Below are 15,187 nucleotides of genomic sequence, written 5' to 3' on the forward strand. Positions count from 1 at the left end.
TGTGACTGTAGTGGTTCAGGTCCCTTCCAGCTCTGGCATTTGCTGGTTCTCTGTGTCCAGTTGTTGTGCACAAGAGCCAGTCATGGAGCGAATGCAGGTCCAGTTGGTCTTATTTTCCAGATGGAACTCATCAGGCCTGTCCTGCTTGAGAGGAAAGGATATAATAGGCTGGGCATCCAGGCTGTCAGATACCTCTCAGAGAAGCATGCCTGGGGGCTACGTTAGAGCTCTTGCTGTGTGCAGAACACTCACAGAATCAGATTTCCAGGGCTCTGCCTAAGTGATAGCTACGGGTGTGTAAACTTTCAGAACACAAATTTCTGTCTGTAAAGCTGGTGATATTAAATTGACACTGTATGAACTACTTAATGGTCCCTCTTTGTTCCCTTAATTGTGTTCCTAGGAAGAGGCAAAAGGAATAAGTAATACAGGCAAATGGCTCACTGTAATGAAATAGCTTTTAGCTTCCAGGTGGCTTTCAGTAAGTGGAGGTTCCTGCTGTGTTTAGCAGAATTTTGAGAGACTATCATTCCACCTTTGGAGTGGCAGCCTTGTTAACAAACAGGAGCTGTGGGCTCTCATTTAGTCTGAGGCTGTGAGGATCCATGTTGTCTCGTTAGGCTGTAGCACTGTGAGCTCTGCCTCCAAGAAGCAAAACCCTGATAAATCAACGAACCTGATTTGTTTCCAGTGAGCTCTGTGACACATGTCAGTGAAGGAGGAGGTTCTGTGTGTGCAGAGTCACACTGGCAGGGCACCATTGTTTGTTAGGTGGACTTAGGAATTCCCCCCTCACGCCCTTGTTCATAATATATTACTTGTTCTACCCAAATTCCTCAATAAGAGATTTTTGTACTTTGGTTTGCTTTCCTAATAGATGTTATATGGTTATTCTTAATTTGACTGTGAAACACATTGGATTCTTAGGACAAGTGAGCTGGAATTACCCTGTAAACCAAGTATCTCCATTCTCTCTCTCAGGGTGACTGTAGCTCTAATCGTGTTTCTGGCTTGGTTTGAGATACTTGGCTACTCTGATACCATGACGAGCTATGGCCAGCAGGCCCCCAGCTGACTAAAGCCGGCTGGCAGGTGTAGGGGCCAGCTTTGGTCCAGTTATTTCATCAGATACTTGGCTGCCTGGATTAGGGATTTCTCAGTAGACAGAGCTGCTTTTTCTCCACTGAAATTCATACTGCCCGTCCACTTGGCTTTTTTCACAACAGAGATTGGTAGAATTGATTTAAAATTGTATTCTCGGGGGTGGGTATAGCTCAGTGGTACAGCCCATGCCTAGCATGCACGAGGTCCTGGCTTCAATCCCCAGTTCAGTCCCCTGTTTTAAAAAATAAATAGGTAAATAAAACCTATTACCTTCTCCTAAAATTGTATTCCCATAGGCATGGTAGGAAGCCAGCTTTGGGGACATCCTTCTCTATAACCCCCAGGGCCTACGAAGAAAGGCTCTCAAAAATAAAGACTTACAGAGCGCTTTGTTTCTGCTAAATGTCAGTCATTCAGGGTTAGTCAGAAGTCAGTTTGATTCCCTCTTGAAAAGGTGGGAAGGAATCCAGCCTTGGGGTAGCATGTGTACATGTTAGGAAAGAAACATGGAGAAGGAAGGCCTTTATGACGCACCATGGTGAAAGTCTGCTCAGGAGGTCTTACCTGCAGAAAAGAGATCGTGCAGAGCATTGTGGAGATGGGAGAGGCAAGGGAGGGGAGGATCTTGGGTTTTATTTACGACATTTTGAAGGATGAAATGAGGGAAGGAAAGGGGGGTGTTTTAATCAGAGACCATTGAGATTTGAGGTACAGGTGCATAGTGGGAAGCGGTTGTGATTCCACGTGACACTTGAATTATTTACCCTCTCTTCCCTTTCTCTCATCCTCAAAAATGAAAAAAAGGAGCCAATAATCTCAAATTTGTTTGACATATCTTGTATCAGTCTCCCACGCAGGAAGTACTGTGGTGTTTTTCTCTCTTAGGTCTTGGCCATGAGACCCTGGATTCAGGGGAGTGCAGCCAGGGAGGAAGACGAGCATCCTTATGAGCTGTTGCTAACAGCAGAAACCAAGAAGCTGGTGTCCGTGGACGGGAAAACAAAAGGTACAGCCCAAACTCCCTCCCAGCAGAAATGACTGCAAAAGAATTTTTTAAGCTTGTGAGCCTGGGTGGAAGAAGATGATTGCTGTTCCTTGGAATGGAGAAGTTGGGTTTCAGGACAGTCTGGGCAGTGGGTGTCTTTGACCTTTCATCTGCAATACACTAGGTTGGAGTGGGCTTGTCACCTTTCAGCATGTGAAGCAAAGAGAAGGTCAGGCCAGGCTAGGTGAGAACTGTGGAGGGGAGGCTGCCAGCCTTGTGGCAGAGATTGATTTGGGGTCTCACATTATAAACTCTCAAGCTAATGCTCTGGAAAAACAAGCCCAACAAGTCAGTCCCCCTGGGTTCAAGCTGACAGCACAGACTCCGCTTTGAGTCCTGACCTCAGAGTGAGACACTCCTGGGGAGGGGCCCGTGTAACTGGAGTGCTCTGTCGCCTTGGCCTACTTTCATTGCCTCTGCAAAATTCAGTTTCCTCTGTGAGGGGTGAGGGCTGCAGGACTGAGCTCCAGCCAGGCCGTGTAAATGCAGTCGTGACAGAGGTAAGTGTACACTGCTGGAGAATTTGTGACCACCTCTGTCTCCTAAGGAAGAACAAGGAGGGGCTGTGCTGTTCCCCCTGCAGTTGGAAGAAACTCCTGTGGCCTCGCCTAGCTCTCTCTAGCTTGCAGGTGCTAGCTAGGTTCTTCACGGGCTATTATTAGTGCCTCCTTTCAGTCCTCTTGACGGCCCGGCCCGTGGTCCAGGTAAGAATGGGGTTGCGATGGTTCCTTCTGCAGTACCCTTTGTGAGGCCTGTCAGGGCTGGGTGGCTAAGAGAATGTGTGCGGGTTTGAATGAGGAACGTTGCAGACCTTATTTCCAGTGGTCCTGTTAGTAAAAGATTTCTCTTCCTTAAATGCAGGAACTTTGTGGTTATTTTCAATAGTAGCTGTTTTGGTTTAATTTGTTGTTTATGGTTTCCATTTGGAGCTTAAAAAAAAGTTATGATTTAGAAACAGTAAAATTCACCCTTTTGTGTACAGTTATGCAAGTTTTGGCAAATACAGTCACATAACTGTCACGACAAGATACAGAGCAGTTTCGTCACACCAAAAGAGGCTCCGGTGTCCCTTTTCGTCAGTCCTGCCCCACTACCTTAGCCCTGGCAACCACCGCTCTAATGTGTGTCCCAATAATTTTGCTGTTTCCAGAATGCTGTATAAATGGAATCATACAGTATGTACCTAAAAATGTTCCCAGACCCAGTTCCAACGTGTGTGTGTGCGCACAGGCTTCCCCACACCAATGAGCAATTCTCCAACATCAGTGAGGTGTCTGAGAATTCAGCTCAATTCTGACCCTATCTACCGGGAGAAAGAATCAGATCCCACAGCTAAAGGGCTCAGTCCCACGATACTGCCCTCTGCTTCAGAGGCCAGTGACAAGTCCAGGTTGTTCCCTGTGCTTCTGACTGACTAGCTATAAATCAGAGCTTCCTGTGACCCCCTCCTCAGGTTCAGTTAATTTGCTAGAATGCCTCACAGAAAACCCGTTTACTCACTAGGTTACTGATTCATTATAAAAGGATATTAAAGGATATGAATCAGCAACTAGATAAAGAGATACGTAGGGCAAGGTCCTAAACAGAGCTTCTGCCCTCCTGTGAGCTTGGGGCACAGTGGCATGCAGAGCATTCTGGTTTCCCCAGTGTGAGCGTTCTTGGAAAAAGGGAACCAAAAAGCTCTTTTTTAGTTTTTATGGAGGCTTCATTGCAAAGTCATGGTTGACTAAATTATCAGCCGGTGGCATTGAATAAACCTCAAGTCGCCTCTCCCTTCCCTGGGAAATCAAGGGATGAGATGGAAAGTTCCAACCCTCTAATCACATGATTGATTCTCCTGGCAACCAGCCCCTGCCCTGGGTTGAGGTCCAAAAGTCACCTTCATTAACCTCTTATCATTCAGAAAATTCCACAGGTTTTGGGAGCTGTGAGCCAAAAACTATGGACAGAGATCAAATATATCTGAGAAATATATTTTGGTCATCCAAATAACCAAACATACATATTTCCTGTAAGTCCCAGTATTCCGGTAACCTTTCGAGTCTGGCCTCTTTCACTTAGCATAATTTAAGACTCAGCTGTGCTGTTGCATATATCAGTAATTTGTTCCTTTTCATTTCTGAGGAGTATTCCATTGTATGCATGTACCATTGTTTATCCATTCTCTAGTCGAGGGACATTCAGACCATATATAGTTTTGGGCAATTACAAATAAAGCTACTATAAACATTTGCTTTTTCATACGGGTTTTTGTGTTAATATCGATTTTATTTCTCTTGGGTAAACACTAGAAATGAGATTGCTGGGTCCTAGGTAAATATATGCTTAACTTTATAAGAAATTGCCAAGCCATTTTCCAGAATCATTATGCCATTTTGCATTACAGGTGCTGTGTATCTTCCCCAGCACTTAATATTGTCAGTTTTAATTTTTAGTCATTTTAATAGGTGTGTAGTGATATTGTCAATTTAATTTGCATTTCCCTAATGACTAATAATGATGTTGAGCATCTATTAATGTGATTATTTGCCATCCTTATATCTAGTGAAGTGTCTGTTTAGATCTTTTGCGCCTTTAAAAAATTAGGTTCTTTTGTTTTCTTATTATTGAGTTGTAAGGGTTCTTTATATATTTTGGATATAAGTTCTTTATCAGATATATAATTTTCTCCTAGTCTGTGATTTGTCTTTTTATTCCCTTGATAGTGTCTTTTGAAGATCAGTTTCTTAATTTTGATGAAGTTCAGTTTATCCTTTTTTCTTTTTGATGGATAAGGTCACAAATATTTTTTCCTATATTTTCTTCTAGAAATTTTAAAGCTTTGGGTACACATTTAGGTCTATGATTCATTTTGAGCTAATTTTTGTATATGTTGTGTGGGATGGGTGGAGATTCACTTTTTTGCTTGCAGATGTCCTGTTGTTTAGGTACTGTTTGTTGAGGACTGTCCTTTCTCCACAGAATTGCCTTTGCTACTTTATTACTCTTTTTTAGAATTGTTTTGAATAGTCTAGTTCTTTTATCTTCCCAGACAAAATTTTATAATTAGTTTGTTGATTTCTACAAAAAGTCCTGCTGGGATTTTTCTTGAAATTGTGTTGAATCTATATAGCAGTTTGGGAAGAATTGGTATCTTAACTGTATTGAGTCTTCTAATCACATTGGTAGATTTTTAATTAGAACATTTAGAGAGAGGAGTAGAGTATTGATGCCTTCTCTGGTTATTTAGTAATAAATCATACTGAAATTAACCCTTAAAGAACAAGTACTCAGTTAATTTTATGCTCTGTTTGACAGTTGTTCTTAGTAAGAGAAGATTCTTTAGCATCATGGAGGGAGGGAGGTTCTAATTCTTTCTCTGTTTCAAAGACTTGATATGGGAACCACTGCAAGATAGCTGGCTCAGCCTTTCAGAGGAGGAAAGGGGACAGTCAGATGAACTTCATAAATGGGGCCAAGTGTTCTTGACAGGGATTTTCTATCCTCAGATTAAGAAATCTTCAGTTTAAGAAGGAAACTACCAAGGAGGACTTTTGACCTCGCGTCTCCTCCTCTTTTGCTTTGTCTTCTTCCAGCTCTGCAGTATTGGGCTAACTGGTGAAGGTGGGTGGTGCAGGAAGCAGATTTAATTGAACACAGCTTGTGAGGTATGCCTGCCTCCAGGCTAGTTGCTTGTATCACTCACAGAGCTTTCAGACAAAGGAGTTGAGACATTATATATGAAAATGGTCTCTGCCAGTTTCTCCGTAGCCTGGAAGAAGCGCCTGCTGGGATTGGTAAAAGTGAGACAAGTCAGCAGATGATCTTGTGGGTTAGGACATATTAAATTTTGTCTGCTTTTCCACTAATGTCATTATCTTAGCAGCTGTTAGGATTTAATTCATCAGTCTTCAAAAAGGCTCTGATAATGAGACTACCAGAGCTTTCAGCACCTCCTTTATAACTAAAAAAAAAAACTACAGTGTGAGGGGTGGGATAGGAGATTTCTTTAATTACACTTTAAAATTACATTCATATTAACTCACTGGAAAGAAAAATTTCAAACAATACAAAAGCGAATGCAAATAAAATGCACAGGTTCTTCTCACCTCTCTACAACTCAGTTGCCGAGGTGGCAATGTGTTGTACGCTTCAGGCCATTTGATATCTTTATATAAGTGTCCATGTTAGATTATTTTGTTTGTTTTTAACCTAAAATAAGATCATCTTTTACAAACTATTTTGCAAACTTTTTTCAACTTACCCTGTTTATAGATCATAAATGCAGTTTTGTCACAGTTCTAAAAATTAACTGTATTCTTTTAAAGTTGTTATTAAATGTCCCATAACTCATTTTTCTATTCTCTAGCTGATGGATATTTAAGTTGTCTTCAGTATTATTTCTCTGTTATAAATTATGTACTGTGGACATTCCAAACACTCATTCTTACATGCTTATAGTATTTCTCTAAAAGACATTGACAGAAAGTAGCATTAGCAGGTCAGAGTGTAGGTACCTGTCTAGATGTAACTGGTGGAGCCATGTTGCCCTTCCTTAATGGTGAACAAGCATGCTCTTTTCCCCATACCTTCACCAACACACAATATTATCACTTTTTAATGTTTTTCACCATAGTAAGCAAAAAAAGTGACTTTTAAAATTGACATTTGCCTCATCTAGTGAAACTGAGCATCTTATCTTATTGATCAGTATTACACATGTCTATTAGTTGCCTTTTTTCTTTCTATTTTCCTACTTAGAAATTAATGATAGTAGAGCCACTTCATAGAAATACCAATAATATTTGGCCAAAGTGGTACTCAAAGGAAAGTTTATATCCTTAAATTGATTTGTTAAAAAAACAAAGACTAAAATTTAACCAAAAGAAAATATTATAGAGGAATTAATAAAGAGAATAGCAGATAGTACATGTCACATACTTTATGGTATACAGGTACACCTCAGTTAAATACAGAAAGAACAAAGTAAAAGCAGAAATAATGAAGTTTAAAAACAAAAAAAGCAATAGACTTAATTATTACAATGAAAATTTGTCTGTTTTTAAAAAGATCTCAAAATTTCTGATCAAGAAAAGGGAAATACAACATGTAGGAATAATATAAGAAATAGATAAAACCACAAATTCAGAGACTTTAAAAATTAATAGAAAGAGAATTTATAGGAATAAATTTTATTTCGTTAGTTGCTACCATCCTCCTGGGATGAATTGTCTGAGTGAGTTACTTGTCCATGATAATGACTAGTTGAAGAGGGGTTAGTACTGGCATTTAGTGCCTGGTGACCAGGAATGCTAAGCATCCTGCATCATGAAAGACAAACCTTCACAGTGAAGAATTTTCCCACCCAGAAATGCCATTTATGTCTGTAGAAATGATGAAAACTGACAAAAGTAGAAAGCTTTAATAGAACCATAAAGTGGAAAGGCCATTCTCCCCTCCCCAACCCCCAAAGGCACTCTTCCCAGGTGGTTTTATGATAGTTTTATCCAACTAAGTATCCCTCTGTTATTTCAGTTGTTTCAAACGTAGAAAAAGTCTTCTGAAACCATTATTGAGGGCTAGCATAACAGAGCATTGTTTCCTATTTCATGTAGCACAATTCTCTTCAGTTGCTTATTTCTCTTCAGTGGTTCACTCTTTGCCCATTGGACATTTGGGACATGCTACTGCTCAGAGACACAGTGGATGACTTTCCAGGTTTGATAGCAGATAAGAAAGGCTCTAGGAACTCTAAAAGTCAGTGTTCTCTCTAGGTGCTTCTCTGCAGCATCCACTAATAGTACTTAGGTCCAGGTGAAGTGGTTACTTGGCTTAGGACAGTGATGAATGATTATCTGAAGACAGTGATACACGTGGACTCTTTGGCACGCAGCTACAGTTCTGAGGTTTTAAGATGCAATTGAGTCAATATTCTTGACAGCTGTGCATTTAGGTCTCTGTGAAATTTGTGCATGAGCATGAAGACCTTAATCTTGAAGGCGGGGAATATGTTATTTTAGCTTTTCCCTCTTCTCCCACATCCAAAGCACCGCCAATATCTGTGCCTTTGAGGAGTTCTATAGTGTAAGTTTTGGCTTTTCCCTTTGCCAGCCTGGAATTGAGTTTTCTTAGGTGTGCTTTCATCTGCACACCTTTTAGTAGAAATCCCACTTTTACTATTACTTTTACTGATACTATTATTATTTTAGTAAGACTTCAGGAAGAAGATTTAAATAACTACCTGCATTCAGTCCACCATCTTTACCTGGAAGTCCAGGCTAGCTTTTCATGGTAGATTCCAAGGAGTACATTTGGGTGCTTTTCCCAAAGGGAAAAAGCATAAATGAGACAGTTTAACAGTTAAGCCTCATCTTCAGCAGCCTTCCCTTCTCTCCCCGAGCGTTAGAGGAGCTCCTGCCAAAAGCCCTGCTGTATAGCCGTCTTGCTTTTGTCAACTTATATTTCTGAGTTGAAATAGATCACTTTTCCTTCCATTATGGAACAAGTGCAAGCTTTGTGAGCTGTGCACTTTTATTTTCTTTCATAAAATGTATCAACAGCCATTTGTATATATGTATGTATATTGTGAGACATATGTAAAATGGTCATAAAAGGACAGAATACTTTAAATTCATGTAAAGTATAAAAGTAATTTTGGAGTTCAAAAGAGAGATAAACTATGTCATTGTTAAGAGAGCAAGGGATGACTTTATGAAGGAAGTGAGTGCATTTGAGCTGAATCCAAAAATAGAGAATTCTACTTAATAGGCAGAAATAAGGAGGAAGGAGAGGGCATTCCAGGCAGAGGGAGTGGCATAAATAACAGTAAGATGAGGGGAGCCGATAGAGAGTGTGTTTGGAGAATGGTAAATAATCCAGTTTGGCTAGAACAAAGAACTTGTCTTAGAAGATTGAATCTCAAATGTCAGTCTTTATTCCAAAGACATTGAAGTATTGTTGAAGCGTTTTGAATGATGTGACAGGATAAAAGCCACACTTTAAGTACAGTCATCCCTCGGTATTCTCCGGGAATTTGTTCCAGGATACCCTCCCCCAACAGATACCAGAATCCCCGGATGCTCAAAGCCTTGTATAAAATGGCATAGTTTTTGTATATAACCTACACATATCTTCCAGATACTTTGTCATCTCTAGCTTACTTATAAAACCTAACACAATGTAAATGCTATATATAAGTAGTTATTGACATGTGGCAAGTTCAAGTTTTGCTTTCTGGAATATTTTTTTTCCTGAATATTTTCTATCTGCAGTTGCAGAACCCATAGATACAGAGGGCTGACTGTAATGTATAGTTGTAGAATCTTAGATTGTAGCTGGGAGAGACTGGAGTCAGGAGTACCCTGAAGTCAAGAGACCTCAAGGAATCCCTGGACTAATCCCTGGGAATTAGAGCCCAAAGTGAGGGGAACAATAGAAAGTGATAGGGAGGAGGATATGGACAGCAGAGGCTTTGAAGAGGTGACATTAACAGGCTCTTACAACCAAATGCGGAAGAGTGAGGAGGAGAGGGTATTGAGGATGGTTCTAATGTTTTGAGCCTGGTTAATTGGGGAAATATTGTACAGCTAACAGAAATAAGGGATTGAAGTAGGGACACACTTGAAGAAATATGCTAAGTTCAATTTTGAACATACTAAGTTTGAGTTGTTTCAAGTATCAGAATATCCAGATAAAGATACACCATAAACACTTGGAAATGTGGGTCTTGTGATCAAGAGATGTAATTATTAGAACTACAGATTCATGAATCATGCACGTTGAGGTGACGGTTAAAGGAAAGGGCTGAGGGCAAGGCAAGGGCAACTGAAGAGGTCAAGGACAGAAGTACATTGAGAGGCATAAGAGGAAAGAGACATAGGAAGATAACTGGGATAATATAGCATCTTAGAAGCCAAGGCTGAGTGTGACCAAAAACCCAAAATAACTGTGGGTTAAACAAGATAGAAGTGCAGAAGTAAGGAGTCTAGGGCAGTTTCTGGTGGTCAAGGACCCAGTCTCCTTCTTCCATCTCATCATTCAAGATGACTATTCGAGTTCAGGCTATCAGCACAGGCCAGAAGAAAGGGGAGAAGAAGAGCACTTTAAAGACAGTTTTCAAAAGTTACACAGACCACTCTCAGTCATAGCCCATTGGCCAGAGCTTGGTCATGTGGCTGCACCTGGCCACAAAGATGAGAAATACAGTCTTTATTCTAGGTGGCTATGAGCCAATCTAAAAAAATCCTGTGGCCAAGGAAGGAGAGAGTGCATATTGGGGACAACTGATAAACAGTGTCAAATGATATAGAAAGCGCTAGAAGGATAAAGACAAGAAAAAGGATTAGGCAATCAGAAGGCCATTGGTAAGTCCTAGATGGGGTGGTACTTCTGTGAGGCAAGTGGGAAGAGATGAAATTATCCCCAGATTTTGACATGATGTTGAGAATAGTTAAGGAAGTTTGATCTAAATCGTCTCAGGAAGTTGGTGCAGTTATCTGCCAGCAGTGTAGGCGCCGTGGGAAAGATGACAGTTTGAAAAGAGTGGAAGAGACAAGGAATCGATCTTATGATGATGTCATGGTTTTCATTCTTGCTCTACCACTTCTTGGCTGGTGGCCTTGAAAAGTCACTTAACCTATTAACACTCAGTTTCTACAGGTAAAGTAGGGATACAAATTCTTCCCTCATGGTTGTTGTGAATATAAAAAAAGAAAATGCTTAGCAGAGTGTCCGGCACAGAATAACTAGTACCTAACACTTTGTAGCTATTGGAAGACAGCTGAGTTAAAGAAACTGGTAGAGGACTCAGTCAGTTGTTTCTTGAGTATTCAGCAGGGCTCAACATTCCAGCAACTGGAGAAGAGAAAGCAAATGGTTGTGAATACTCAGTGTTGGAACTGGCAGAAGATCAAAGGAAACAGAGATGGCAAGTGTGCTGTCAAGTCAGGCACAGTTAAATATCATGGCTGGTTGGAAACTGATCCAGGCAGAGCTGGTATATTGAATAGGGAGGTCTAAGGGGCCAGAGGTCCAACAACAAGCAGTGAACAGACTCTTCAGGAAGTTTAAGGAATTGGGGGAGATGTTCAGGACCAAGTCAAGGTAGAATAGTCCTGAGTCCCAGAGCTGGGCTGTACCTATGGGTGCTGCAGTGGGTAGAGATGGTTCCTGGCCTGAACACTATCCACCAGGCTCTTACACATCGCCCTGAACCAAGCTTGCCTGTACCTTCCCTGGCATTTGAGTTTTATTCTGCCAGATTTACAGGCCCACTTAGAAGGAACTAGTCTCCTTTGTAGAGTCGGGAGAAAGGAAACCAGACTCTGTATGCAGTGTTAGCATGAAGAGCCCTTTGGAACTGGTTGTAAATGAAAAATGATGATAATGTTGGCAGCTTCCATAACTGAATGCTTCTTACCAGCCAGCCACGTGCTGAGTTCATTTACACTGATTAGGTCATTGAATATCTCAAGTTAGATCTTCCGAGTAGAGGCTATTTTTATCCCTGTTTAATAGATGAGGAAGAAAAAGTTAGGTGTTAGAGCTGGCCCTTAAGCCCTAGCGTGGCTGAGTCCAAAGCCTGTTTAACCATGAGGTTAAATCATTTCACCCGAAGCCCTGCTGCTATTCATGTTTTAACGTCACAGAGCTGGAAGGGAACTTAGGCCGTCTAATCACAAATTCAAACCATACTAAATCTCAAAGCCCTAGAGAATGCATCCCAGCCATTCATTTTTTGAAAGAGATTCAGAGAGGAAAAATCACAGGGCTGAAACTACAACTTGGGCCTCTTGAATCCCAGTCCAACTCTTGTTCTCTTTCTCTGCTTGCCATGGATCAGAACGGACTCCATGTGTTTGTCTTATCAGGTCATGAGCTCCAGCAAATGTCTGCGTAATCAAGTCAATGCCTTCTTTTCAAGGAAAGCATGATGACCCTCCAAAAACAGCCATGAACTTAGGAGTTCCCTGGACACACACGGTTTCTGATGCTCACCAGTGACTAGGGAACTGGAAGGTTCCAATCCTAAGGGAACAGAGAAAGCAGAGCAGGAAAACTGGAGTACCCCAGCCTTCTCCTCAGAGTCTGAGGATTGATTTGACTTAGGAAGTCCTCACACGAACTGCATTTTCAGCCCTGATTTAAATGGGCAGAGGTGACTGAAAATGTGTAAATGTTAAAATGTTATTATTCAAAAAAACCCTTGAGATCCCTGTAGATCATCATAGTAATTAAAATGCAGCATAGAAGACCCCTCGCTTCAGCAGCTCACAGGGTAAAAGGAAAATGAATACCCAGAATGAATAAAAATGGAAAGTTGAAGGGACTGGGAATTAGCATGCTGGTGTGGCCTACTGTTCAGTGGAGTGGGTGGGCTTGAGGAATGGGGAGAGGAAGCAAACGGCCCTCCCCACGTCCTGTCCCCTCTTTGCTTCTCTTGAAGGGAAGGGTGCTGAGGGCAGTGTGGGAGGAGGGTCCTAAAAGCTCCGTAGTTTCGAAAGTGGGAGCACAGTGACTCCTAATTCAATGAAGGCTTCAGGCCCAAGGGTTCTCTTCTGTGAGCCTGTGAGTCTGCAAGTCCCTGGGCACAGGGTTTGTGTCTCTGATATTTTCTAATGGTGTTTCAACTTCTCTTTAAACCTGTCAAGGCCTTACTTCTCCTTCAGTGCTCAGCTCAAAACCTACCTCCTCTGAGAAACCTCCTGGTACAAAGTTATCACACTCTCTGCCCACTGTGCAGTTGGTTTATACTTCCCTTAAAGCATCTATTAATCTTGGCCTTGAATTCTAGTTGTTTCTTTATATGCTAATCTCTTCCAATAGCTGGTAAGCTCCTGGAGAAGCCTGAGTGTCTTCATCTTGATCTTCGGGTGACCCTGAGGAGAGACACTTTGCCTGTGCTTACTGATGGAATGGGTGGTTCTCACTTGAGCCTTCTCACTGTGTTACCTTCTGTCCCCTCCTTCTGCTGTCAAGAGTTGTAAGGATGGTGAAGGCAATGGATGTTGGTACTTGTCACACACATTGTCACTGGTGATCCTTGTGACAAACCTGTGGGGAACTGAGAAGTAGTTGGCCTCATCTGTGAGAGAATTAAGAATCCTGTGTGGAGAATAACAGTTGTTAACATCTGTTTAGAGCTGGCATGTGCCAGGCATGGTTCTAAAAGCTTTACATGTACAATTTAATTTCACAGCAATCCTGTGAAATAAGTACTGTTAAGATCCCAAAATTACAGAGGAGAATACCAAGCACAGAGAAGTTAAATAATTGCTTAAGAGCTGGCTTTTGATCAGTACATTATATTGTTAACACCTTGTCCGTAAGAGACCTAACTTTATCCTGACTTCACAGAAGGAAGGAACCATTGAGTAGATCTTTCCCCACTCATTGATTTGCCAGGAAGTCTAGCTTAGCCTTGGATATAGTTTTTTTATGGGAAGCTTATTGAGATCCTGAGGGTCTTAGATCTGGATGAGATTTTTAGACACCAAGGTGTCTTTCCTAGGGAATTGCCTGGGTAAGTAGTGTAATTGTAAGAATCTCTTTCCATGATTTCTTATACTTTGTGTTTTTTGGTTTCTCTGATGGGATTATGACCCTTAGAAATTCCTACTCTTTACATATTTCCTTCTTCCATGAGTTTCCATTCCTTCTTTCTGCCCACTTCCTTCTTCCAGCATCTGTCTTGTATTGAGCACTTGGCATCTGTCTTTCTTTCTTCATTGATGGCTGGCATGAATACATGGCTGGTAGACAGGGCCTTCATTGTTGGCTCCCACAGTAGCAGTCAGGGCACTCCCTGTAGCCTGGGTTCTGAGATCCACCCAGGCAGCATGAGCCACTCTGGCTCCCAGTTCTGGACTGTGGTGTTGTTCTTTTGTTGTTGGACTCTCATCTCAAAAAAAAAAAAAAAAAGATAAATAAGGAGCTAGAAGCTTTTGCAAAGGAATAGAAGCCTGTGCTTCTGTTACCAAAGTCCTCTTTTGTATTTACGTGCAATCAGAGGGACATTGTGCCAGAATCTGTAGGAAGTTGGTCATTAGAATATAGTTCTAGAGGTGGTAAATTTTGCACCTTTGCTTCAGCCTCTCCTAAGAAGTCCTGTTGGCCTGAACCATCATTAGATGGTCATGTTTCTACCCCTCTGTGGCCCCACTGTGCAGCACCCCAGGGCAGCTTTGTTCAGGCTGTCAGTCGTCTTACATGGTATTCAGAGCCCTGAAGTCAGGGCTTCCTGGGGTCTGAGTCAAGCCGTATAGAACTCTTGTGTACAAAGCACTGCTTCTTCCCTAGAGACATGACTCAAGTGGGTCAGCGCTTGTTCAGTGCTCTGGGATTGACCTTTGGGGTGTAGGGTTTGTGAGTCTGGGGTGTGAAAGTCCTGAAGCAGTCAAGTGTAGAGGAAGGAGATGCCAAAGTTCATACTTCTGGGTTCCTGTGGATAAGTAATCAGAGCCACAGAGTGGAGCTAATTGGCCGCCCCCTTGCAGCCCCTGCAGCCCTGCCAAAAGCTGAGCAGGCTGTGGAGGCTGAACCACTCTTCTTTAGAGGGTGAGGGTGCGTGGAACCATGTCCCTGCTCAGATCTCAGGGAGACGGGCTTATTTGGAGAGCTGGTTGAGAGGGTCCTTCCTTAAACTCTGTTTTGAAAGAACCAGTGCTGTGGGACACGGGCATCATGCGTGGGCAGGGAAGCCTCATATTTTGAAGTGCACCCCTCCTCGCCTGACTGCCCTGTTCAGGTGCGGAACTGAGCTTCAGAAAGGATCCCTGAGGCTGCAGGCCAGCTTGTGAAGGGGAGAGGGTGCTGTGCAGGCAGTCATGGGAGAGGCGCCCCGGCAGGGCTCTGCAGACCCCCAAGGGGGGCAAGTGTGCCATTGCAGTATGGTGGAGGCTTGGATCTCACCACTGTCCTGTCATAAAGGGGATTTTTAAGGACTATGCAGTCCAGTCTACTTATTTTAGATACTGAAGCCCAGCAAGATGAGCTCACTGCCAAGGCCACACAGAGAAAGAACAGCACAACCAGGACCAGAGCCAGGTGTTCAGACGCCTA

General features: G+C 42.2%; 1 protein-coding gene across 1 annotated transcript in view; it reads left to right on the plus strand.

The window, feature by feature from the left end:
- The window catches only part of ANKS1A (ankyrin repeat and sterile alpha motif domain containing 1A), a 176,518-nt gene that overhangs the window by 92,000 nt on the left and 69,331 nt on the right, over nt 1-15,187 (plus strand). Inside the window, 1 exon segment of the mRNA XM_032462880.1 lies at nt 1,990-2,110. Coding sequence (XP_032318771.1) covers nt 1,990-2,110 — 121 coding nt within the window.

This window comes from Camelus ferus, chromosome 20 (genome assembly GCF_009834535.1).
Source record: "Camelus ferus isolate YT-003-E chromosome 20, BCGSAC_Cfer_1.0, whole genome shotgun sequence".
In the NCBI taxonomy this organism is placed as follows: Eukaryota; Metazoa; Chordata; class Mammalia; order Artiodactyla; family Camelidae; genus Camelus; species Camelus ferus.